General features: G+C 40.7%; 1 protein-coding gene across 2 annotated transcripts in view; it reads left to right on the top strand.

The window, feature by feature from the left end:
* The window catches only part of SLC2A13 (solute carrier family 2 member 13), a 163,766-nt gene extending 136,319 nt beyond the window's left edge, over positions 1-27,447 (top strand). Inside the window, exons 8-11 of one of the 2 annotated variants that reach the window (XM_062638327.1) lie at positions 19,587-19,708; positions 19,842-19,994; positions 21,087-21,215; positions 23,852-27,447. In XM_062638327.1, coding sequence (XP_062494311.1) covers positions 19,587-19,708; positions 19,842-19,994; positions 21,087-21,215; positions 23,852-23,871 — 424 coding nt within the window. In that variant the 3' untranslated portion in view covers positions 23,872-27,447. Of the gene's footprint in view, positions 1-19,586; positions 19,709-19,841; positions 19,995-21,086 lie in introns of both variants that reach the window. The other variant, XM_062638326.1, reaches the window with a different exon arrangement.
* Positions 27,448-27,519: the final 72 nt, after the last annotated feature.

Here is a 27,519-nt window from a genome sequence, read left to right on the forward strand (position 1 = left end):
TTTGTTTCACAAAGTCACTTTGTCACAAGCTAGACGCTGAGTGGTAGTTATGTTAAAAATACGTGATATTTTAACAATCAGAGACTGGTTTAGTAATTTGAAAGGTGATTTTGTCATCTATGGAACGCTTATAACCATAGTTACCACATGTGGCCTCTTTGTAACTTCTTTGTGTTCTGATGGCTTTATGCCATCCAGTATTGGCTGAATGAGTAAATGGCATAAAACCTCCAGACTTGGAGGCCTTATATGGCAAATTTATTTTGCCATTAATTTCACTCAGGAGAGAAGGAAGACCTGAGCTATTTTTTGGGGATTTGTTGGACCTCAGTTTGCCTGAACGTTAGTGAAAGCAGCAGCTCTCACTATCCTGCCTGATGCAGGAGGTTCAGAGAAATGGCTTCTGCTGGACTCAGATCGATGGTGCCGTGCAGATAATTTCACTGCTGCTGCAATCACATTTGGTTTATGATTTTCCCACTAGAAAGCTGTGAGCTGCAGCCATGGAGATGTGCCTGTGGTCACATCGTATGATGTGTGTGCAGCCACATAGCTCTGTAGCCATCTTCATAGAATCATAAAATGGTTTGGGTCGGAAGGGACCTTAAAGCTCATCCAGTTCCAACCCCCCTGCAATGGGCTGGGACACCTTCCACTAGACCAGGTTGCTCCAAGCCCCCTCCAACCTGGCCTTGAACACTGCCAGGGATGGGGGAAGGGGCATCTTAGCCCCAGCTGTCCTGGCATTCACTCAGGGGCTTATCTATTCCTGATCTACCAGCAAGGTGAGGGGTACAAAGAGGCACCAACAGAGAAGGCCTTGTTATATATTTTTATAGCTCTCTGCAGCCATCCAAGCTGGCATAGAAACCCCCCTGTTTATGTATTCCTAGCTTTACACTGTTCTTCTTTGCATGGTTGGTCCCAGGGTACCTCAATAACACTGACATAGCAGGCAAGGTTTTGATTGTTATCATAAAATACTGTAACCTGTTTTTATTTGCAAGATGTTTCCCCAATGCCAGCCTGGTGTACTAGACACCACCCCTCTCTGTTTATTGTTAATCTTATTTATTCGGTGATGGTACATTCTACATTGAGAAGTTCTGGGGAGGGGAGGGAAGAGAGCAGAGATTTCAGTCTCCTGTGGCTGCCAGCAAGGCTGTGTATGTTGCTGTGGTTGTCATAGAAACTGAGGGACACAATGAGAGCATCCAAATGTTTTTCAAGGAGAATTATAGCATTTGGGTTCTTTTGAATCTGGGGAACTCGGTGGCCAGCAGCAGCCCTGAGGGAGGGACACTGTGCGAGAATAAATCTGATCGAGTCCGAGGCAGGCCTTGAAGCAGCATGGGCAATGTGCTGTGGGTACACTTGCATCATGTATGTAAGATAAAGAATGGAGGTGTCATTTTTATTATTTAGTCAGTTACATAAGCCTGACTGGTGTTGGAATAACACAGAGAGGAGCGTCCTGCCCAGGCGTCAGCACAGTCAGATGCTTTGCTGCCCTTGGTATTACCGAACCAGGTAACAAAACAACTGTTGACATGCAGACCTTGCTGCCTCCAGCTCTACCCAGGGACATATAAAGGATGGTTTCAAGGCAGTGAGCAAGAATATTCTTAAATTATTCACTTTGTAATAAAAGAAGAGCAGCTGTGTCTTCTCTCTCAATGTGCTCTGAGGATTCTGTGTTAGGAGACTGTTCTCCAATATTTAGGGAAGTTTTGCATTTACCAATAGCCTAGACAGGCTTGCAGTTCTGTTCTCTTCATGAACATTGAATTATAAAATCCCCATGAAGTTGATAAAAAGCATTATGTCACTTGGGGGGGGGGGAGGAGGGATGCAATGGGAAGCTTCCAATCTGAAGCTCAGGTGGCACAACAGAAGCCATGGGTAGAGTCTGTCTCTCAGCCAGGACTGAATGTGGAGGTGATTGCTTTCAGTTCTGTGCTTTCAGGGCACAAACTGAAATCTAGTTCTTCCCTACAATTGCAATTACTCCCGCAGTACTCTCAGAAACCTTGAAACTTCTGTCCCTGTAATTGCTATAACTCTAAAGGCCAGCCAGGAATGCTCTAGAAGTAACTTCAAATTGCATTAATATTCTTACAGTTGAAAGAATAACCGCACAAGGGAAGGAGGTACTATTAGTGCCTTGACATGGCATTAACCTTGACATGAGTATGTTGTCAAGACGACAGCAGGCCCACAACTGCAAGCTAAAAGGCTCTCAGAGTGACTCTGAGCAATCTCCCTCTGGAGAAAAAGATGTTGACTTTATACAGTAAACAATTATGAAGAAATAATAACATCATCTGCAGATCAGAGACAAGCCTAAAATCCATCCTGTCCACAAAATTAGCTGGCAGGTCTCCACAGTCCCTGAAGGAGGATGATTGGGAACAGAAATCTATAAAGGAAGAAGAGCTCAGTGATTTGCTTTCTTCAGCCATTTTTATTAACTTCATTATAGGAACATCTCCCTGCCCTGGGAGTTTCATGCTTCATGGAGAATCCTGCTTTCGTCAATATAAACAAGCATTCCCCTCTCTAAGGGTATCCAGGGCAAAGGCAAGCGCAAAAAGAGCTCTGTTTTTGCAAAGCTCTTCTTGTTCCTCTGGCCAGTGCGCTCCTGAGCTCCGTCTTTCTGTGTGAGATTAATGGCATGTTTACAGATGCTCGTTAATGCTGTTTGGTGTCACTGTGTGCCTGTTGCTCGTACCCGTCAGTTTGCTGAGCAGTTTCACTGTATCTTGGAAACCTGCTCTGAGGACCAGTGGGTTGAAACTGCCCAGGCAACGTGAGGAAGCAGGACAGGGATGCAGTCAGACCTGGATCCCAGCTTCAGGAGGGTTTCCACTGCAGGAATGTGCCTGACGACCTTGGTGTTCGAGCCTGGACTCTAACTACATTCCAGTGGTTAAAAAAATCCATGGGAGTTCATTAGCTAGATTCCCAGGCGACAGCCTGCTTTATGTCCAACAGGGGACATGCCAGTGTCTGTCACAGCCTTGGGAGTATTCTGGGGAGCTTTACATTCGTACAGTGCCGCTTGTACTCTAATGCATGGCAGGTGAGACTGTGAACGTGATTACAATACTTTTTCTTTGTAGCAACATTAGATTTTTCTAGAAATGTCAGGTTCCTTGTGCTGCTTGTAAATAAAGACAAATTTAAGCTCATTACACTTGTTTTCCTAGTCACTGTCTTATAGAGATGCTTTTGCAGTGTGACAAGTACGTTTGTAAAAGTTGCTGTGACTGCTTTACTGATGCCAAAAAAATGTATGTTTGTATTCACACATTTAAAGGCTGAGGAGTTATTTTCGGTGTGTCATGGGGAACGGGTATTCAGACCTTTCCTGTTACCACACAAAGGCTAGCACCAGAGCAGCCTTCCAGGAATGAAGTACTCCTCTCTCTGTGGGTAGACATTGCTTGTTTTGTCATGCAGGAAGTATTGGTAGAAGATTTTATTGCTGAAATGATGATTTGGAATCTTGGTACAAGCGCCTGCATTAGGAAATGCTGCTTAATTTAGCAGCAGTTAGCGGAGAAACTGGTATTTCTCTTAGTAATTCTTCAGATGAGTATAAGAAGATTATGCATAGAATTACGGTTCTCACATTTGCAAAGTAGAAAAGTAGAGGGAGCAAATGACTCAGGAAAGTAGCAGAATCTACAGAACAGTGACATCTGCATGTGCATCAGCAGCACTCAGAAGAGCTGCGATTACAACCAGTAGTCTTAGAGAAATTTCTTTCTGGACAGTAGGCATACAAACATATACATAAATGTTTACTGATCTTCATCACTTCAGTAGGAATCAGAACATGGAATTCCCAGTCTCCTCTCAGGGACCATTTTGGAAAGAAAATCAAAATATATGCAGTTTAAAATACAATTAAATTCTGATTATCTTCACCATTGCCAGTAAGTGTAGAAACCTGGAGTAGCCGGGTGGCAGGACACAGTTCTATTTGTCCTAGTTGATTACAAGTACGTACTTCAGCATAATGATATCAGATACACATTAGTGGGATATGCAAAAACAGAAATGAAAAAATCTGAAACTGATTACAGTCTTTGTCAGCCCAAACTTTAAGGCACAAGTTCTTTTCTGTGGGGAGGATATTAGTGTAATCACAGTCTAATGGTGCATATGCTGATGTGATTCTGAACACCTAGAGAGGTAGAAGAGGAACTTAAGAAATCTACACATATCGTAATGCCATCTCTGCTAACTAGAAGGAGCAAATAGGAAGAATGGAAGGATGAAGTAATGCAGAATATTGTCCCCTCAATCACAGATGAAGCCTGTGTTATTAGTGATGAGTAGGTAGCAATACAATTTTAATGTTCTGATCCTCTGAGCTAATCTTCTTGCTCAAACCTTTGAGACATCACAATTTTAAGTTATTTTGGAGAATCATCACAGAATCATAAAATAGTTAGGGTTGGAAAGGACCTTAAGATCATCCAGGTCCAACCCCCCTGCCATGGGCAGGGACGGCTCACACTAAACCATGTCACCTAAGGCTCTGTCCAACCTGGCCTTGAACACCACCAGGGATGGAGCATTTACCACCTTCTTGGGCAACCCGTTCCAGTGCCTCACAACCCTTACAGTAAAGGACTTCTTCCTTATATCCAATCTAAACTTCTCCTGTTTAAGTTTGAACCCATTACTCCTTGTCCTATTGCTACAGTCCCTAATGAAGAGTGTTCCCCCCAGCCCCCCTTCAGATACTGGAAGGCTGCTATGAGGTCTCCACGCAGCCTTCTCTTCTCCAGGTTGAACAGCCCAAACTTCCTCAGCCTGTCTTCATACGGGAGGTGTTCCAGTGCCCTGACCATCCTCCTGGCCCTCCTCTGGACTTGTTCCAGCAGTTCCATGTCCTTTTTATGTTGAGGACACCAGAACTGCACACAATACTCCAAGTGAGGTCTCGCGAGAGCAGAGGGGCAGGATCACCTCCTTCGACTGCTGGTCACACTCCTTTTGATGCAGCCCAGGATATGTTTTGCTTTCTGGGCTGTAAGTGCAAAAGGAGATTGTTTCATGTTCGGTATGATAACCATGTTAAGATCTCTTTAAGCATTTGAAAATATGGTAAAATTTGTATATCTACTTAAATTAAGTGTGAAATTTTGTTGTAACTTTAACACAAGATACAGGCTTTTGAATTTTTTTTTTTTTATGTTCAAGGGGGAAAACCCCCATTTTTTATTATTTTATTTTTGACTCTTATGCCTAAACAGTTAAAGTCCTTTGTATATTGTATCTGCAGTTTAGATATAAAATAATGAGCAGAGTGACATGATAATGAAAATTGAAACTATTTACATTTCTTTAGGGTAATTACTTAGGTATCACTATTAATAGCTCTACTCATTATATCTGCTCAACCAGTGGCAAATTCTGGATGCTTGAAAAGGACAAGATATACTCCTAGTCAGTCTTCTTATGAAGTGAACGACTTCATAATGACTTTGGAAATGTTTAGTTTATAGCTGAAGGCATCCAGCACAAACCAGGATTTTAAAGCAGGAGTGGTTAGTTTTAAACATTGTTTGTACATTTCTTCTCTACCTGACATTTGTATTGCACTTTGCTTCTAGATCTTACTGTAAGTTAATACTTAAAAGTCCGTCTGGTAAAGAGTGTTGAAGGGGCGGATGCTGACAGCTGTTTGGGTTACTTGTTGTAACACATTCAGGTGCAATAGCATTGGGGTATGGAAAAGAAAAGCAGAAGTGGTCCTTGAGCTAAAACATTTCCAGGTGCTGGTTTGTGTCAGGAAAAAAATGTGTTATTTAAATGGGAAGTTGTGTTGAGTCACTGCTCTTCACCACTTAAGCATGGTCCAAGAAGGAAGATGCTGTGGTGTTTAAAATTTGGATTTCCATCCAGCTGAAGGAGCAAGCTCTCTGCTCATTTCAGTCATTCTCTGGTCAGCTGAGATGGGATTAGAAGGAAAATACTAATTTCCCATTTAAAAAACATGTTTGCTTCTAGTTGACAGAGATAGGAAAGCAAAGGGAAAAAAAATGCCAACATGTATGAGAGAATTGGCAGTCTCTTGTCAGTGTGCTTAGAGCACATGGATAATTCCTGCAGCTTTTTTTTTCTCTCCCTTTTTCTTATGAAATGTACATTGAAAAAAAGACTCATTTATTGCCCATAGGAGCCTGTTACTAGTTAGCTTCTTCAGCTGCCCATCTTCTCAGGGATAGGTTGAAAGGCATCCATGCTTCTCCCAGAGTGGTGTCATGCAGAGCATGGTGCCAGTGCATGACCCCAGTGCTTTCCTTGGCCAAGGGGATCGGAGAAAGGGACAGGGGAGGATGCTTGACCAGAGAGCATGGCATGCAGGGAGCTACTGCTGGGAGAGAGCTGGGGATTTCGCCTTTGCCTGGGAGACGAAGCAAAAGGAACTGACTCATATGTGGGAGCATGAGGAGGGTTTTTTTTGAGGGGGGTAATATTTCCAGTATGTTTTTCACATGTATTCGGTTAGGATTTAAAGTTTGGATTGAAATAACAATCCTCAGTGAAAATTGTCTCATCAGAGTCCTTTAGGTTTTTGCACTCTGAAATGGATTTGCTAAATTGACATTTTCTCTGTTTTGCAGACAGAAAATATTTATGAAAGCTGCATGTGGTTGGGGATTTTTATTGAAAAAGAACATTCAGCAGGGTCAAACCCAGCTCCTCCATACAGGAGCTTGTACCTTTAACAGTGTCCCTAATCCAAATCTTACATATCTTTATTCCATAATAAGTAACTCTTCCATAATAACATCATCTGATAGAGTAAAACTGTGATATTCTCCCTTCTTAAAACATTGAAGATTTTAGAGTTGGGGTTTTTTTTTTCTTTTTGAGGAAAAACAAACTAACACATTTCTGCATTAGGACTGCTGAATAATTCAGTGTGTTTGATGAATTTAATTCATATAAATTATTGTATGTGCTGCCTGCATGTGTAGTTAATTTCCTTGAGAATGGAGGCAGCAACATCAATCCCTCACTGGCACAGGGTGAGCTGGAATTATTGATTCACTTGATTTAAAGTCGTGACCTTACTTAGGCTGAGCTCATCGGTTAGTACGGGCTCAGAAATGGACAGTCTGTTCAATGTCAGGTCGTACTTCCGAACAGCAGCACTTTGGGCATTTCTTCTTGCTTGTAGGATGTATAGGCTTTCTTTTTTCCTTTAGCTTTCCACAGCTGTCACATTAGCTTTGCATAAATGACAATGAGAGACGAGTTTGAGGTTCTGCATGATGATTTAGTTCTTCAGACCTGTGATTCAGATGATGTATGTTCCCATTTAGCTTATTTTCTTGGTAAAATAGCTATTGTTTAAAGCATTTATTTATGTAAAGTTCTTTTTAGTTGTCTGAGACCATAGAAAGTAGATGATGACTTGATTTCTGCTGAGTTCTTCTACTGCCAGATCCCAAACTTACAGTTTCATGTAACAATTAAGACTTTAGTACCCAGTGTTTATAAATGTCATAAACTAGAGATAGTGTAACCACTTAACATTTCTGTATTATATTGAATTCCTTAGATTGGTCATAGATGTTGTATTTGCATGCACAAATCAAGGCAGAGCAACACTCTTAAGTGCTCACTCTCACAAATCAGATGTGAAATAATTATCTTGTTATAAGTGGTCTTAGAGCATTATTTAAATCTCCTTGGGTCTCTGTTACTATGTTAATGGTTTCCAGTGCATTTTAGGGCTGACAATGGAGGAATCACTCTTTGGATGGCTCTGTTGGTTGACTTCATTCAGAGCCTGTCCAGTGCAGCAGGTGTGGGCAGGGATGCGGTGCTTCATTCCCCTTCTGAAGCACCAGTTTTCTGAGGTTTTTAGGGCAGAGCTATTGCCGCCTACTGGAATCAGGCGAAAGCTCCTTCTAAAAATACTCTCCCATCATCTATTTAACGCAATGAAGGCAAGATCTCAAATTTTCAGTCTGGAGAGATTTCAGTTGTAATAGCAGACAGACAGTCACTGGCAGTAGTTGAAATGTAGTATTTTTGTCTAAATTGCTGTTACAGAAATTGAATGTAATAGTTCAGTACTTCAGATGGAACGCTAAGTTGGCCAAAAGATCGTGTTAGAACTATTAAAATATAAATTTTGCATGTATGTCAATAACTGGAAATCTAATAGAGCAGAGAAGAGCTGAAGAAGGTATGCTGATACATGTAATATTGATCTATATTTCAAAGTCCACATCCTTACGGTTTTTTGTCTCAGGTTCAACAAAAGAAAAAGCAAATTCAGAAAATTACTTTTACTTGCTCACACTTTCCTTTTGATTTCAGTGGGCAAGTCAGAAGGATAAATATTTTGTTCTCTCTTCGCTTCCCATTGGAATACGTGGTTGATACTGATTTTAAGGTTTTAATAGCTCTGTGGGAAATCATTTCTGCACAGTGGTGGCCCAGCAGGCTCTGTAAGGTGGAGGGAGTGCTGTGTGCCATAAACACTAAATGAACTAACTCTAAAACCTCAGTGGTGCCTGCAGCAGGAGAGCCGGACCAGGGCTAACACCAGGCACTCTGCTTGAAGGGAAGGCAGCCTTTCGGGGGCTTAGGGACTGGAACTTGGCAAACAAGTTATTTGGATGGTGAATTGAAATGGTTGTGCTCACTATTCAGTGCCACATCTGGTAACTTGTCATAGTTCTGTCATCATGTCCCATCTGTGGGTGTTTTGAATTTAGGGTTTGGGTGGGATTTGCCTTGTTTTTCTAAATTGAACTATAGAATCTCATTATTCTTTATGAACTTTATATACTGGATTTTGACATGGAAGTATGTTTTTTACAATACCTTTGTACATTAAAACTTTGGGGTAATTAAAAGCAATACATTCTTTTCTGTTTCTTTATTGTTTTCTGGAGTGTTTGGAAGCTGTAAGAAAAACAAGATTATGACACTGATATAGAACCTATTTTGTTTGGAGATCAAACTTCCGGTGAATATTTCTACTGAGTTACCTTCTTTCTGGGTTACAAAAACGACAACCTTGCTTTCTTCGTCTTTGGTCTTTTTGGCCATGGGCTTAGAATTACTTCTGGAAATTGTAACTCAAGTGGTGCTTTTGAGATGCTGATGACATTCTTTTAACAATACTTCTGACACTTGGTGAACAGCACAAGCCTCAATAAAGGTTACTTTTAAGTGCAAGTAGGAATACAAATCTGGATAAAGTTTGTTTTACTCAACTTCAGAGGATTGAAATTTTGACCTTGAGCTGTCTTGCAGTTTCTTGACTGATGGAAGAAGCTGTTCCTTCTTGTTCCTTATTTGCAGCTGGCGTTTGTCTGTATTTTATAGAATAGACTGTTAAGTCATGCCAGCAATTCTTACATGCTGTTCATTTAATAATACTTTAATTAATACTAAGATATTGATACTGTCATTGAGCCCTATACTTAGCCCTTTCCACCAGTATTCATTGAGGAGATATGTCTTAATGTAACATAGGAAAGAGGTATCTCCTGGGTGAATTGATGCTTCTACAATGAATAGGCAGCTTGGTTCATATTTCTGAGTTTTCGAAATGCTAATTATTAAGTAAATGTAAAATTAGGTGAAAAGAAAACCAAATGAGATTAAATATTAGGTGAGATTTATAATAAACTTGCTTGAAATTGTAAAATGCTCCATTTGACGTCATAATCTTCAGACTAGCTTGTTTCTGTAATTTAATTAAGTATTCAAACTGCAAGGAGATACAATCAGAAAAACTAAATACTTTTAGATCTCAAAAGAGAAGCTAGGAGTTCTTCAGTTCAGGTACTCCGGTTGTAATTTGATTGAAGCGTGGTGCTCTGACATGCTGCAGCAGTCACCAGGGTGGTGGTAGCAGTAATTCTTATTCATGACAGCTCTCAAACATGTCAGAGTGGGATGACCTAGTACTTCCACACATCACTGGGAACAGAAGAACCAGCAGCTCCAGTCCAGGGAAAGTCCAAGAATGCTGAGCTACAGAGAGGGGTTTGCACACAAGTGAAATATTTCACATGCCAGCCCATCATGGATGCTAAATGCCAGCCTGTCTTTAACGGAACATACTCGTGAGTGCTGTATTTATGAGCATTTTTGTCATAAAAGAGCTTGTAGAAAATGAAGCCTGCCTGCCTGCAGGCACCTGTGAGTAATAGTGAGTGACCAAATCTGTCTGGTTTTCAGTGGAAAGCATGGTGCAGCACAGGTTCACAGTGGGAGCCCCCTGGGGTAACTGGTAGCCAGCTTCCCGTTAAATATTCATCTCACTGACATCCCCCAAAGGTCTGTCTGTAAAAAGAAACGGCCAAATTATTAATGAGCACTCCCTCCTTTCAGAGAAACAAGGGAAGCCAGCAGTGACTGGATGAAGGCAGAGGTGTGTATGCATGCTCCTTGCTGAAGCTCACTGTTCCAAAGGGAAACTATTTCTGCATAGCCACAGACAAGCCACTAAACAAACTCGGAAGCACATTCTGGCGCCCCAGGGAGTCCATGAGTCTTTCTCCACCCTGATTCCTGCCAGGAGGGAAATAATATCTTGTCCTGTTTACCGAATGCCTCTGTGACACCTTTGTCATGCAGAGGTAGCTTTGTGCATGTGTTTAAGATTTGTGAAATGGCATCTATTTCACAAGGAATTAAGTATTTCCAGGTTCCATCTCTTGCGAGGGCTTGCCTTGTCCTGCACCCTGGCTGTGGCGTGCGGTGTTTCTTTTCAGTCTGTGCTTGACTGCTGTGAATAGGATTGAAGGGAGGATTTGCAGCAATCAGCAAGGTGGTGGTAGCAGCAATAATTCTTATCCCACTGGCTGCTCTGTGTGCAAGTCATGTCATTAAGCCACAGTCCCATCCAGACCTGCCATAAATATGCGATACTCCAGGTGTTACAGCAGCGGGTGTTGCCATCTACCACATCATGGTGGTTTTTCCACTCTGTGTGGTAGAAGGCAGTGTTTTTCTTCTGCTTCTTGATGCTACTGTAGTACTAACATATCTGTTGATCATGACAGAGGCTTCAAAATGTTGGGTAGTGTCATCTCCATTGTATTTAACCACATTTCTAAACATTCTTTGCTGATATGCACCTCAGTGAAGTTCTTCGAGAGTTGATGGTTCTTGAAAGACTTAGTGAAAACTACAGTATATGAAATATTTCAGTATGAGAATTACAATCAAACAAAATATTTCTGTTCCTTTCTTTTTGTCTTTCATGTCTTTGTTGAAATTCAGGGCAATCTTGAAGTTTTTCATAAAAAAAGAGAAGAAAGAAAGAAGCCATATTCCTCCTTTTTTTTTCCCCTTAACTGAAGAACTGATTTTGTACCTGAAAGTGTCCAATGTTAAAAGGAAACACAAAATACCGTATTTTGAAACTGTGACCTATTGTCTGATTAGATTAGTTTAAATGATCATAGGTAGAAATGCATGAAGGACGCTGGTTTCAACTAAGATGCTTATGCTCAAAACTAATTAAGATACTGCATTTTGATCAGGTTTTAATTTGCATCCTGCCCATTAAAATTCTGTAGGTATGACTGCTAGTTGTTTGTTAAGTGAACAGATGATTATTTTTCATAATCGCATGATCTCTCACAAGTTTATGCATTATTAATATCTTTGAATTATTTATGATTTGGTCATGATTATGAAATCATATAATTTAATTATTACTAGTTAATTTTAATTTGTACTGGGGTACAAAGTGTATCCAGTCAGGATCAGAATTAGGACAAGGATCAGGCAGTCTGTAGGGCACAGCAATGTCAGATGTTTCCTGATACTTTTATTACAACTTGATGTATTGGAAGAGTAAGAGAGATGTTAGGAAGGAAAATCATTCAATCTATGTGTAGTGAGATTAAGATAATTGTATGTCCTGGAACAAAAAAGGTGTTTCCTTATTTCTGCTGTCAGTTTTCAAGTGTGCTGTAGCAGCTGGTGAACATGTATACCCAACAGGTGCTGTGAAATCTCAGATGGTTGGGTATTAACATAAGGTATAAAAGTAATTCTGCCTTTTCCTGGTTTGAGGCTGTTTCTCAAGGTAAGGAGGGTGTGAAAGAGGATGGCAAAGCTTGTCAGATTGTGTTCTGATTGTAGCAGAGATTTGTCTCTCTCCCCTTCTGGTAGATACAATGATAAAATGAAGCCTGAAACACTTGCGGTGTGACAGTGGAGTTGGAAGTTGTAGCCAGTGGCATGGAGGTGGCCAGCAGGACTTGAATGGCACCAGCATAGGGTGAAGAAGTCTAATGGAGCAGCAGGTTCACCTTTGAGGGGACAGGAATAGGATATGGCAATATGAAGGATAAATCAATCCAGAAACCAATCCAAAATTGAACATCTTTCATCAGGAAATTAGAGTTACCTAATCACACGAAAGCTGCTTGCACAGACCCATAGCTAATGAGCATCCTGACTGGCTCTGTCAGACATCCAAGCTTCTTCCTCTGTCAAGAGACACAGCAACTGTGTTGTCCAACCTTCAGAATTCACTAATGTGTGGTTACAAAAACACTGAAACATCCAGAGTGGCAAACAGTTAAGAGCCCCTTTGATGTGATTAATATTGGAGAACTATTTTTCATGAGGAAAAATTGCTCCTGTTTTCTATCATTTGGTAGTCTATTGCTCAGTTTATTCAGATTGAATAACAGCTCCAGCACTCTATTGGGCAAATTCAGATGCAGTTGCAAAGCTAAAATTTCTCAGCTTGGGAAAATGCAAGTGTTTGAATTCAAACTCTAAAGACTTTTAGCTAAATGATAACGTAGAAAAGATTATGTTCATCTGTGACTGGGTAGCTGGGAACAGAGGTATGATCAGAACAGCATACTAAGTCTCATGCAGGTATGAATTCTGACATGACTAAAAACTGTAGAATCATAGAATGGTTTAGGTTGGTGTTGTCTGCAAACATACTGAGGGTGCACTTGATCCCCTCATCCAGATTATTGAGAAAGATCCTGAGCAGAACTGGCCCCAGTACTGAGCCCTGGGGAAAGCCATTTGTGACCAGCCACCAACTGGATTTGACTCCATTCACCACCACTCTTTGGGCTTGGTCAGCTTTTTACCCAGCAGAGAGCACACATGTCCAAGCATAGTGGAAGGCAGTCATGTCTTAGAGATAGGTATTTCTAAGGGATTATTCCAGTAAGGTCTTCTGATTGGGTAAATGAAATACTAAGTAATGTTTTAATTTAATAGTGTGTGTGAACAATAGTGAAGTATTGCTTGTGATTGATTTTAACAGTCTGTAGAGGCTGTTTCTTTTGTAAGAAAGAAGATAAGAGAGAGATCAGAAGATAACAGCCAGTTAGGGAAATGATGCTTCATGTGAATAATTGACAGTTATTTGTGTATATGTAACATGCTGCCTCCAAGCAGATCTGTAAGTAATGATGATTTAAATGCAAAACCTTATTAGGAATCCAATTCTTACCCTACAGCACACAATAAAAAAGGCATCTCTAAACTCTTTGGCTCTCTAATGGGCAAAGCAAGCATGCTTCTGGTTTCTTGGGTTTTTGGTATTTTATTTCTTTTCTTAACTGATGTTTGAATGTGTGCTTTTAATTTCCCAGATGCAGAGTGCAAAGTGCCAGTCATTCAGTCTGAGGAAAATAATTTTCCTGTTGGTATTGTTCTAGCCTTAGTAGCTGCTACTAAACTTCCTTGGCATGGAAAGCATTGCATAGACACAGGAACTGGCTTTCTCTCTTTAGTTTAAGGATGTTTTTTATATATCTTGGGCAGCAGCAATTACTATAGCTCTTATCCATTAAAGTGCCCTGCTTTCTGTTCTTTGTGCAGGATATCACCCACAGCTCTATAGGTATAATGGATAAATCCTATAGCAGGGGGCCTCAGCATGATAAAGACTCCTTTTCAGTCATGTGCAAATGTATCAGCAATCTGCTGAGGTGAAATTTGCTTTCTTGATGTGAACAAAAGTATTTTTCCAAGTTTTTGAAGTGTGTGCTAATATTTTAAGAAGTCTTTGCCACTTACAGCAGAAGGCTTCAATGAATGTCCCAAAACACGCTGGTATTTTAATGTAGTAAAGGTTAAGCAATGTCTAGCTGAATACTGGGAAATTTTATGGGTACATTTTTTCAAGGCTGCATCTGTTTGTGCTTTTCTGCTTTTTTCAATTGCCATCATCTGGTGAAAGAAGCTTCATCTGCGTATTTTTAGCAGCATCTGGTTTAATGGATGAATTATTTCTCTGTGTAAACTACAAAGTCAAAGCGGTAGATGCAAACTTCTCCAGGGAGGCATGAAGCTACAGCACATCTTCTCTGAGGCACAGAAGCCAGTAACCATGGAACTGTGAGAAAGCTTAGGAAGTATTGATTCAGACATTAGTCAAGTTCAAATAATCTGTTCGCCTTCAGGAAACAGTTATGCTTTGCTTGATACTCCTGATTGCATCTTGCCATATGTGTGTATAAAAATTAAGCACTGAATGGAGCAGAGATTTTTCTTTAAATCAGAATACACAGAGTTATAGTGAACACTACACCTTACAGTTTCACTGGTTTCTATAGGTTGTGCTAATGTAAATTATTTTGAATGTATATGGGTGGATTAGAGAGGCCACTTGATGGACAGGATAGAGGCATTTTCCAAAGTTCTCCTTAGATGCATGTATATCCCAAAGTTATTACAGAGTTAATCTGGTACCTCGCTAAATTCTGTCTTGTAAGTAATTTAAAGATAGTTAGGGGTCTTTTTGAACAACTAAATAGCAGAAAAAGAGGGGCTTGAAGTTGTGAGAACTAACCCAAATGTCAAGGTCCAGATTCTTCCACACGATGAGGAATTGCTTGTGGGTAAATAATCTTAGTTGTTCCCAAGCATCTTCCACAAAAGTCTTTCTCAGTCCAAACACCAGCAACTCTGAATTATGAATGTTTGGTCTTCTGTCCTTTCCATTACCAGGCTTCAGGTGAAAAGATGAGTCAATAGTGTTGGCATAAATCTATATTGTTCAGTTGGATTGGCATGATATAAAAGTCATCACTCTGCAAGGGAGACTAAAAATCTCTTTAAAGGAGATTTTTAAAAATCCAGTGTATTTGTGTTAAACTAGAGACTAAGTTGATGAATTGTAGTTTATCTTCATCTGGATAACCCAGACACAAAAATCTAGCGCAAAAGCAGTCCATAAGTGGTTTTACTCTTGTTACAACAAAGAAGTGGGGAATTAGGGAAACTGATTTAGGTCTGGAATCTTTCTGTACCATCAGCGCCTGATGTGAAATTTTATCTCGGAGCAAAATGTGTAATTTTGCAATGCGCCTGTTCTTACAAGCATTTTAAGGAGATGAATGATCACATTGGTGATTTTCGTTAGAAATAATTTATTTCCTTAGCCCAATTTGATTTGAATTTTGACCTTTTAAGACTTTTGATCTAAATCCATTTAAGATGTGTCTGAAGAGCATAAAAGACAATGAGAAGTCAGCAGCTTTTACATTAAAGATATATGAACTGTTCAGAATAAAACATTTAATCCACAAAAGCTACACAGTCCTCACTCTGCAGCAAAGCAAAACTTATGGAAATTTGAGAAGAAAATCAATTTGGTCTCTGCCTTGTGCTGTGCTCACTTGTTGGTGCTACTAGCCATTTCCCTCTCTGTGGTTTTCAGTGTTGCACTTGAGACTTATTCTACAGCCAAATTGGCTCAAATATTAGGAAAATTTAGATTGATGGTCAAGGAAATGGTCTTATCCTGTTTTGTCCTCTTGCTATTAGCAGTAACATTTTAGATGGCCTGCAGCAGCTCTTTTTCTCTTACTTTCTTTTATGTGCCATATGAAGGTAACTTAAGGAGGTGGGGAGCAAAGCTTTAGATCTTCTGAACCATATCTGATAAAGCATGGATTCTGTGATTATGAAACAAGCTTGTAATTCCCATAACTTAGAAATCTACTGCTGCTCTGATTTACCTCCAGTCAGTTGAATTGTTTGCATCAGTTGTTGGAAGGTCAGCTTCTCACTAATGAGAACAGATGTTCATCTGAAATTTTCTGTGGAGAACACACGATGAAGAAATTCACAGCAAAGATTTTCAGTGTATTGTTTCATGTTTTCACTTTGGCCGTAATTTCAGAGGAAATGATGTGGTGTGTCTTCACTGTTTATACTGATGTGACTGTTGCTCAGCATATTGGTATTTACAGACTCTTTGCACTGGTACCTGACTGCATCATTACACTTGTAAGCTCTTTAAAGGGCATTTTCCTCTGTGTGTTTCAGCTTGGGTAGCTGCTTGTCCACTTTCCATTGTAAATAATCCCTTCAGGCAGGACAAAAGTCAGAATTTTATCTATCTGGTAACACATTGCTCAGTAATTATTAATATATTCTTCAGCAAAATAATAGATCTTGTAGAAATAGTATAGCAATAGACTTAGCACAGTAACAGAGCTTGAGCAGATCCCCAGCCTTGGAGAGTGTTATTTTTTAACATACCCAGCACTGCAAGATGCCAGCAAATGCAAGTATCTTTGCTTTTATTCTGTGTACCATGCTGGTTAACTACTGAAGGATAAGCAAAGTGCAGTTAATTACTACAAAGTTTCTGATAAATCTAGTCTCCAGTGCTATTTTTCCTGTTTCAGTGCATCGAATCTGCTTTCTTGCAATAGAATTTCCTCTCAGTTATGGGCAGACAGCAGAGGATAGACGTGTGGCTTGAGCCATAGGAGGCTTTGGGGACATCTGTTTTTCCCTTGTATCATTTGCGTTCCACTCCATCAAAGTAGGATGCATCTGGGGAAACATGGTAGGGAAGGAAAAATCCAGACCTCTCGGTGGTTGTGTCTGTATGAATCAGCAGGGTGGTTTGCACTGGTGGAGATAGATGCAAGATAATAAACCAAGTACATCTTTGTTTACAGTAGCATTTGAGAGAAAGCATAAGGCTCCTCTCTGAAGAGCTGCCAGTCTGGCTGGGCAGAATTGAGGAACCAATCTCAGCATCAAGATGTTTTAAAATGCTTATCAGCATGTATTCATTACCAAACACCTGCAAATGAAATTAGAATAACAGTGATAGAAGGGAAACTGATGTTGTGAAAATGGTGTCAAACTTGAGCAATCCTGTGATCTGGCAGTGGTGCAGGTGCAGAGCAGGGCTGAGTGGGAGGTGGAAACAGGGTTACTGAGTCTACAGTAATTAATCTTTCAAACATTGTTTCCTTAACATATAAGGAACTTCTGTTTTAAACATAGGGATGGCTCTCCTGCACAGTTCAGTCTTCTGTACATCTTAGACCTGGGACACAGCTCAAATATGGTTTAACCTGCACACAGTGAGGAGTACATAGAGTGGTAGGGAAGCATCAGGGTGGACGCTAACAGGGAATGATCCATGTCTTGCACTCAGCATAGAAAGAGATGTAGAACTGAGCTATTAAAGAGCAAAGTAACAGAAAGAGGAACCTGAGAGGATACTTAGAAGCAGTAGTGGCAAGATGGCAGAAGTACTTTTGGCTAAGAAAAGGTGAAAAAGGTCTTTCATGGAAGATGCTAGTGTCTTAGGCTGATGGGTGCTCCAGTGGCCAGGCAGCAGCTGAGGCCAGGGGTTGGTTGTGTCTGGGTTTGAGGGACACATCTTTGAGAGGGATGTTCAGTTGGCCTGTTTTCTATGTGTATTTCATCTCCAGACTGAAAGTGAATCTGTATGCACTGGATGACAGGGGCTTTGTGGGGTAGCTTGGCAAGGCAGGGCTTCAGCAGGGTGGAAGGGTGCGCACTAGCACTGGCTGCTTTGCTGGCAACATATCAAGGGATCATCATTTCTCCACAGAGTGCTGACTCTACATGGTCAGTTGCTGCTCAAGTGCAAGGTGGAACTGCAGATCTTACAGCTTACTGCCATCAAGGCAGCATTAAGGTTTGTCTGGGGTTTGGTGTATTTGTTGGGTTAATCTCTCTCTTTTAAATGTATTTGAACTTTGGATTTCCAGCTGTCCTGAGATCAGGTTTGGGACTTCACAGTGATATCCTGCTTTACGTGTTGTCCTGTTGGTACATCCATAGGGAAGGTTTCTGGTGGTGGGTTGGCCATCAGTGCTTAGCATATTCCTGTTCAACCTTGGGCTGGCTGGCTATTTCTTAGCAGAACATTTAGAGAAGTGGGTTCTTTGAATTTGCTTTTGAAAGTCAACTGCAGTGGTGGTAGCTCCTCTGAAACATGCCAGGGTATCTGTTACTCCACAATCTCGCCACTTGTTGCCAAGCTGTCACTCATTGTAGGCATCTTCATTCTGTTTTTTCTACTGTCAAGAGGGTCATATTCTTCACATAAGTACTCAATTGACCTGTAAATCATAACCCAGACAGATGTTCATCTCTCTTTGAGGTCTTCTCCTCAAGTAAATAACATTGTTTGCATATCAGAGGGTGATGTCTGCAATTGATGTGGTTGCAGCTGAAAAGGTTCTCTAGGTACAGCTGTGACTTGTGGTCCCTTTAAACAAATGCTAATTTAAGAAAAGAAAAAGAAAAAAAAAGTTGCCAGTATTCCTTTAAAATATTTAAAATATTGTTGGCACTCAAACTGAGTACCTGGGGTTATACCTATTCCTCAAGATATTTCATTTCCACAAAGTCCTTGCAAATAGAGACACTTTTTCTTTCAGTAGCTCAGGCTTGGTTCACCTCTGGTCTGATTCTTGTTTTTACTGTCTAATTAGAAATGCTTCTTCTAAATGATTTCCCTGTGTAGAAAAGAAAGCATAGGCTTCTTCTCCTTATAACTTCACTTGACCTTGGCACATTCCATAGGCATTACTGATTACATCCAAAGTATGCAGCATATAGTTAATTCGTCAGTGACGTAAGGACTAACTTCTATTTGACCTTAAATCCTTGCATGCAGCATTTTTAGCTCGAAGCCCTGCTGCTGCAGCTCTTTTTGCTTTGTGTGATATTCATGTGAATGGTCTTGGCTTTTTTACGACCTCATGTGTGGTAAAGACTAGTCATTTGGAGGAGATCTGTAGATAAAAGGCAGGTGTTCAAATTCTGGAGTGTTCTGCTGGTTATGCTTCCAAAGACCAGGCTTGGGAAAAAGCATGTTTTTGTATGTTGGTCTAGGCTCAAAGACCTTGATAAAATAGCAGGGATTACATATTTCATCTTAATTGTACCTTAGTCAGCTTTTAGAAGACAAAGGGTAATGGGTTTAAACATAAACAGGGGAAGTTTAGATTGGATATAAGGAGGAAGTTCTTTACTGTGGGGGTGGTGAGGCACTGGAATGGGTTGTCCAAGGAAGCTGTGAATGCTCCATCCCTGGCAGTGTTCAAAGCCAGGTTGCACAGAGCCTAGGGCAATGAGGTCTAGGGTGAGGCGTCCCTGCCCATGGCAGGGGGTTGAAACTAGATGATTTTTAGGTCCTTTCCACCCCAAACCATCCTGTGATTCTATGATTCTATTACTAGCCATATTTATATTGAAACATCATCTATTTCCTTGAAAATTATTTAATATGAAGTTTTTTTGTTATTTTTCAGGTGTTCAAATGAAACAGCATTCAAAAAGGAAGATTTGTTTTGGGCATACAATTTCTGCCCCACTCCATACTCTTGGACAGCACTTCTGGGCCTTATTTTGTACTTGGTTTTCTTTGCACCTGGTAAGCAAACATCTGTTTTCACATACAAGTTAAAAAATGTAAAAGTAAGATGTCAAATATTGAGGCTCTGTGGTAAATTTACTTTTGGGTCCAGCCATTAAACTGAGGTTTTTCCTTTTTTTCTGATTCTCAGGGATGGGTCCTATGCCCTGGACTGTCAATTCTGAAATTTACCCACTTTGGGCTAGGAGTACAGGAAATGCGTGTTCCTCTGGAGTCAACTGGGTTTTCAATGTGCTCGTGTCACTGACATTTCTGCATACAGCTGAATACCTGACATACTATGGTAAGAAACAGTGTGAGTCCATGCATGCAGCACTACCATTGGCACATAGATTTTCTGCTGATTCTGGGTCGCTTAGTTGGTTTTGCTGTGAAATGTCAAGTGTGAATGTAGTGTTCTCAACCCACCATGGTTTAGTAAGACTAGAGATGCATCTTACTAAGATATGAGCTGCCTGGATCATAGAGTTTGGTCCAGCTTTCATGAGAAACATTTCTTAACTGGGAACCTAAACGGTTGATTGAAACTGGGAAGCTAGAAAAAACCCTGCTTTGGACCTGATGAAACATGCCAATTCCCACTCAGGAGACAGCATGTGCATTTTCCCAGTTCATTATGGTATCCAAGGTCGGTATCAGAGGGTCCTTGCAGAATTACCTTTCTAAGATGCTGTGGCCCCGCTCCCAGCTTTTGATTAAGTCTTTTCTGCTGGGGCATGCAGAGAGTTTGTCAGATTACTGCTCAGCCACTCCGGTACAAGTCATTTAAATTACATTAAACTGCTAGGGAGTTGCTGTGACCTTCACATCATTGCTAGTACAGAGCTTTCAGCTCTACTTGTCATTCTTTTGAGTCATCAGTCTAGAAACACATGGCAGATAAATGTTTGTTGGTCCTTTAGTACATTCTCTGCCCCCCTAGGTATGCTGGGTTGTGGGTGGGAACAAGCTCCTTCTCAGTGCTAATTGTCCCTGCAGAGGAGTTGTAAGTAGCAATTAGATGTAAGAGTCACAAGTGTTATTTTAATCCTGGCCATTTCTTTTCTGCTAAAGTTTCTCATTTTAGGGGGCTCTCTGAGTGTGTCCTTCACTTTTAAGATAAACTGAGCTCTTGACTTGATATGTAGTTGTTTAATTGCTGTTTATTTTAACAGCAGGATGAATTGCCCAGAAAAGGTGTGTATTCCATGTGAAATAAAATTGCTTTTGTTAATTTACTCTCTTACGGAACAATGCAGTAAAGCTCCAAGCTTTGCTTTTACGTACTCGTTGGATATCTGCAGCCTGCTGCTTCTGCTGCTCCCTCTGCTCTGGAGCAGGGGAGGGATAGGAACTGACTTCTGAAACTGACCGTGCATACTGTTTTACATTGCAGGAGCCTTCTTCCTCTACGCAGGGTTTGCTGCCTTGGGACTGGTTTTCATCTATGGCTGCCTTCCTGAGACTAAAGGGAAAAAACTAGAGGAAATTGAGTCTTTGTTTGAAAACAGGCTATGTACATGTGGTATGTCGGATTCTGATGAAGGGAGGTATATTGAATATATTCGGGTGAAGGGAAGTAATTACCATCTTTCTGACAATGATGCTTCTGATGTGGAATAATTTTCAGCTGCTGGTGTATTTAATCATTTAAAAGCCTTCTGGGGGAAAAGCAGCTCTCTGATGACCTCACTGCCCTGCTTCTGGTCTGGTTCTCCTTTCTACTGTCTAGTTAAAAATGCCTTCATGTTCAAAAATGCTCCATTTGGGAGGATATTCAAAATGCTAATGTTTTCTTGATAACTCAAAGCAATGGCTTCCAAAAGAGATTGAATTCTACAGTTACGTGAATTCACCATGTGTGTGCAACACTGCACCATCCCGAGGTAGTTAGTAGGGTGCACTGCACCAGACGAATAAAGAAGGCTATCCTACATGGTCAGTGGTGGTCCTTATCTCCAATACTGACAAGGGGTACAGAGTGGCTAATCAGAAAGCAGCCGTTTGTTGAATCCCCACCCCAGAGCAGCCTGGGAAATAGCTCTGCTGTGCAATACAACAGATGACGAGTGCATAAGCTGCTGCAGTGGTAACCATTGAAAAGGTGTAACTGATTAAGAACATACAAATACCTGCTATGTCTGTGGAGGGAACGCTTACCAGATTTGCCCCAAGAGAATTTCCATTTTCATTTATTTGAGATAACAAGTAGAGAGCTATACTTGCCTGAGGGGAGCTTCACTAGGGTAGCAGACATCTGTGTTACACCAGGTTATCTTGCCACTGCTGCTCTCAAGTACACACTGCAGTAAGGGGTTAGTGTTTGTGAGAGAAGCTGCCAAAATTAACTACCTAACAACAGGAAAACAGAGCTAAGCGTGTGTCTGCATGTACAAGTGGACTGGTGTTTATGGCTGGGTACAACATGGAGGCCTCAGTTAATTGGGAAAAAAATTAATTTTGTTTTCCTTTTTGCATTTGGACATTTGGGTTTGTACCTGGCTTTGAACACAAAATATCATGAACTGAAAGAAAGAAAAGGAGGGGAGGTGTTTTGTGCTGCTAAACGCACAGTGGTCATCCCTCCTGCACCTTTTGTTCATGAATAATCCCATTGCCTTCAGTTTATCTTCATATGTGCAGAGTAGACGAATCCCAGTACGTTCTTCTTTCAAATGCCCTTAGTCAACCAGTGTCTTGCTGGATCTAAAGAGAAGTATTAGCAGTGGGCAGAAGCCTACATCTCATGTTAATTGCCTTACTGAAGCATTGCAAAATTGTCAAGAAAATGTCAGACACAAAAATCAACTGGGCTGCCTTTAGCATGGTAATGAAAATGTGAATGGGTTTTTATTCACCTGCCATGATTGCTTGCCTTGGAAAATTGAATTTTATGCAGTTACATAAAAATATGATGTTATTTTTTTTCCTTGCCCTGCCCTTGCTGCTTTAAGCCTTCAGAGATACGAGTTTGAAAGCATCAGCAGTTCAAATTCTTATCTTCAAAACATTTGCTTCATGAAAGAATGTGGAAAACCTTCTCTGCCTGTGGGCTGCCCCTCATCCCCCCCCATTCATTTGGTAAAAATACATTCATTTTTCACTGTGTAAAGGTTAAAGAAGTTGTTTGGTTCATTAGCTTTTATAGAGCTGCTCTGTGGGCTTGTCTTCGGTTGAAAAACACTTTGAATGTAGGATTACTATCAAAACTGAGACTGGACATTTGTTACTAAATTACTTTAATTGGATAACGTTGGGTTTTGTTGTAAAGAACTCTGACATTATGTTATCTGAGCTTCTGTGAGGGGTGTGCTTACCCTCCAGTTACTGACCTTCGGCAACTGGCTGTATTTTATGTTACTGTCTTTTTTACTTCATTCATTGAGGAAATATTTTTGGAGAGAAAACATTTTAAAGCATTCTGTGACTTGACTGGGATTAAAAAGGAAAAACATAGTGGACAGAGGGAATTTCAAATGAATCGCTGCCAAGAGTGGCTCAACCTTAAACATCAGCTTGAGCAGTGAGGGGCTGGATTTTCACACTTTGCATCTTGCCTCCCCTTAAAGCGCACAATATCTCTGTGCTTGAGAGCACAGGGTGTTGCAAACACTCAGGTCTCCAGACCTGTCTACAAATGCACCCGCCATGGGATGCCTCCGTTAGGCTGTCACCACTTTGAAACCTTCACAGAAGGTGCAGTATGTGAAATGAGAAAAAGGGATACTTGGCACAGTTTTAAGGGCAAATTTGTTTCTTTCTAAATCCAACAAATGTGTATTTGAAGATCCTATTTTGGAACAGTTTTGTACCCAGAACAGCATGAATAGGTGTGTAACACCCAACCTGCGCTCATATGGTTGATAGGCTTATGTAAGTGTTTACGGTTTTTGAGAATAGGGACTTTTGGTTCTGATCCCCCCAAAATTCACAAGCCCACACTCACTGTTACACCTATGAATGTTCCCTTGCTTGATGTGTTTTGCTGGAGCAGGGCACAAGCTGGGAATTGTCCCTGTGCCAGCACAGTATTAGTGCTGACCCCAAGCTTCGTTGCACTTGTGTCCACAGGTAGAGGAAACCACTGCACTTATTGGGCGTAACCAAAGGAAAGTCACTGGAAAGATCACTATCACAAGATCAGCCTTTTCTGTTTTGCAGGCAGTGCTGGGGGTTTTTAGCAGCAGAAGACCGTCTCTCTCTGCCAGCCCTGTTTCACGGATGCTCTCAGAAGTGGCACTTGGTTGTGTACAGCACTGGGCTCATTTTCTCACACGCGTTCAGTCTTACTGAAAGCAGTTTCCTGAAGGTTTGCATCCTTTACCCTTTTTCTCAAGGCAAAATGATTGAAACTCATTCATTCTATTCGTCATTGCTATTGGCTATGAGGGTGCAAAGTAAATTAGGTTCTTGATTTTCGCTCCCCCTTTCCTGCCTGCAGAGTTGGGTTTAAGTCTTCCTTTTAGGGTTGCTTTACACCAGGACAATATTCCATACCTTAGAAATGCTGAACCTAGTACGAAGCATCCTGTGTAATACAAATGAGATCAAATAACTGCAAATCAGTCTTAGCAATTAGGGTTTTATTTTTAAAATCTGTGAAAATTTATAGTGTACCAAGAAAATTAAATGTTTCTATTTTGCAGAGATTTTTATATTTGTGCATATTTTAAGTTTTAAGAGATTTTTGCTAAAGGTAGACTTAGTAACATTCCAGATAAAAGAATAAAACTACAGTGTAGCTGAATAATTTCTTATGACAGGATTTTAATTTATGAAGTAAATCGTGTCTAAGCACAATATCATTTTATTGAAAGCTTTCTGCAGAAGATGTGCGCTCGTTTCTTCACAGGGACAGCACACTTAATTCAGGTATTCTGTGCATCAGGAGTGCTGGAGTAATGCTGGTAGAGTTGGACATATTTATAGACAACACTGAGATATTTCAGTTCTGATTGATCTACCGACTCTTCATGTTGTCATCTAACAGCAAGGATAAAGGAAACAAGTCCTGATGCATTTTTAATCTTTTAAAATGTATTTCACATTAATTCATATATAGTAGTTCACTCACCATGTTGAAATTCAAAGTGTTGGGGGGGCGTTGAGATAATTTGCCACTTCTTTCTTCCCTGTGTCACTTTGCTGATCAGAGTCATCTTTTAACAAGAGAAACAAACCTGTTTGCAAAATAGACACAGAAACAAAGCGAGGCCCAGGACTCATTTGGAGAGCTGAACTGCATTGCTATGCGTGCACCTGAGACAGATGGTAGATGTTGCTACCTTGTGAGTTGCAGTGACAGCCCTGCCAGAAATTTTGGGACTAGAGCAGATGCATCCTGAGGATCATCGTTCCGACTTATTTTGGCGTGAATTGGTAAATTAGCTTTTCACTGGTGCAGGAGTTAGGGTTGGGAGGCAAGAAGAGAGAGATGATGTGTTAAAAGCCGCACAAAGTCATGTTTCAGTAGAGATTGGTGTCATAGCCAAGAGGAGCAGTCTCTGGCTTGTCTCCCATGTGGGAGAAGGATGGTGGGAACAAGGGACTGTCCTTGGTCCTGTGGATGGGAGCAGGAACACTGACAGACTAATGGGGGAGAAGCACACAAGTGCTCTTCTCCCTTGCCTACACAGAGGTGAGAATGTGGCAATGGAGTTTGCAGAGCTAGTGCTTGTTACCTTGGTGAAATCTTTTGCCTTTCTTAGCCACTTGTGTTGAGCACTGTTTAGACTTCCAGGGGCTGCTACAGGCTCTGAGCAAGGGTCTTTCCTTCACCCATGAGGGTGTTGGGCACAGTCCCACAGGTACACAGTAGGCTAATAGAAGATGGACCCTGTATTTGTCAGCTTTATACCCAGCTTTCTACTTAACATCAATTCTCTTCTAACATGGTCTTCTTGACATTTTACTTGTACTTATGTAAAAGGGTTTGTTACCTGAGAGATAGAGAAAAGGAGAAGGAGGCAGAGTCTTTACAGTACAGAGATCTCGGGGTAGAAATCAAGGCAGAAGAGGCAGTTCTGCAAAGCACTTTAAAGAGTAAGATGTTTGTGCACTTTTTTCTGAGAGAGCCAAGCTAACCTAACCCATTCCTCTGCGTTGGGTAGAAAATCGAGCTTTGTGTACCAGGCCAGAAGCAGACAATGCCACAATATGTGCTTTATGGCAAAATGTGTTTTTATTGCGGGTACCATTTACAGCTTACATGTAGCTGCTGCCTATGAAGTGACTCAGTCGTTCTCTGGATTTTAATGAGTCACATTTTTGTGCAAAAATCTTAGTGGTTTTCTATCGATCTCCATCACCTTGTGTACAGTACAGTTAAGCATAATCCACAAAGTGGTCTAGGTTGTGGCAGTGTTACAAATGTCAGCACAGTAAAATCTAGGTGAACATTGTTAAAGAAATATTGTTGTTTGTGATACTGGGGGTCAAAACTCCTTAAAGGCAACTATATATAGATTTTAAAAGTCTGAAAAAATGGCAGTTCTTATCTATTTTGTGTATGTTTTCATATAGAGGAGTTTTTTATGTGCCAATAACCATCACTGTAGTGTTTTGTAAATGGGTGTTAATAGTGTTCCAGAGTTCTGTATATGAGAATATACTCTAGCCACAATACCTGTTAGTGTGAACCAGCAGCATGTTCTTAACCTTCCTCACGCCTCTTCACCAGAGGTACTCACTCGTCAGCTTCAGTAGAGCTCACTCACGCCGGGGGAAGTTCGACCACCATCAGGCCTCAAGAATACAGATTTCATCTAAATCCCCACTTTTTCACATTGTCCTTAGGTGGTTTGTTACATGTGAATGATCTGGCATGTGTAATTATAAAGCTTGAACTCCAGTTGTAGTCCTCTATTCTGTTGAAATATGGTTTGTCAAAATTTGATTTGGCTTTCCATCGTGTTTATGTCAGTATGGGGCACACTGGTTAATCAGGAATATTGTCCACCTATTTCTAAGGGAAACATTCATTTCTGAGATGTTAAAATAAAGGCAATTGTTTCTCACTGCCTTAAACATTACACAGACTTTAGAGAGGACTGAATGTACAACCATCATCGTGACTTCTGCAGGAGAAACTTCCTGGGTCCTCAGCAGCTGTGATACGAGTCAGTTTTGTGGTGCTGGGATGCTGCGTTACACACCCTGCCTCCGGCATGCCTGCCAGCTGTTTGATTTTAAGTGTTCAAGTAGTCCCCCTGAAATCCATACGATTATTCATATGCTTGATACTCTCCATGCGTTCAATGTCCTGCTGGTCCAGGGCATCACTGGGAAGTGGCACAAGTCACATCTCTGCTTTCCATCATGAATCTCACGCCCCTACAAAACCACCAATCAGTTTTAGTCTATGTAGAATATTTTAGACATTATTAGAGACCAAATGGATAGTAATAATGCCATATTGAATAAGAACATGCACATGGTGCCATCAGGCATACTGAAATCCCTGGGTGCATGTTACGGTATTCAGTGCAAAACAGGTTTTGGCAAAACTAATCGCTGGGCTGTCCAAGTTACTTCTTAACCATGTCAAACATGTGCCATTTCCTTTTGCAACCAGTCAAGCCTACAATGTATGAAAGTGGTGTACATTTTCTGGAACTTAAGTGATGTAAAATTATTCAATTGACTTCTGATTGCTTTAATGAAGTTTGGTCTTTACATGAAAGTAAATATCTTCAAAGAATTGTCAGTGCCAGAAGTGTAAATGAACAAAATAAAAGGTGAGATACTTAATAACAGAATCTTTCTCAAGGTTTCCTTTGTTCGGGTATTTGGGTCACCTTTTAGAGCTGCAAAATTGCATTGCTTAGCAA

This window comes from Pezoporus occidentalis, unplaced genomic scaffold (assembly GCF_034315485.1).
Source record: "Pezoporus occidentalis ecotype Australia unplaced genomic scaffold, CSIRO_AGI_Poc_V1 ctg56, whole genome shotgun sequence".
In the NCBI taxonomy this organism is placed as follows: Eukaryota; Metazoa; Chordata; class Aves; order Psittaciformes; family Psittacidae; genus Pezoporus; species Pezoporus occidentalis.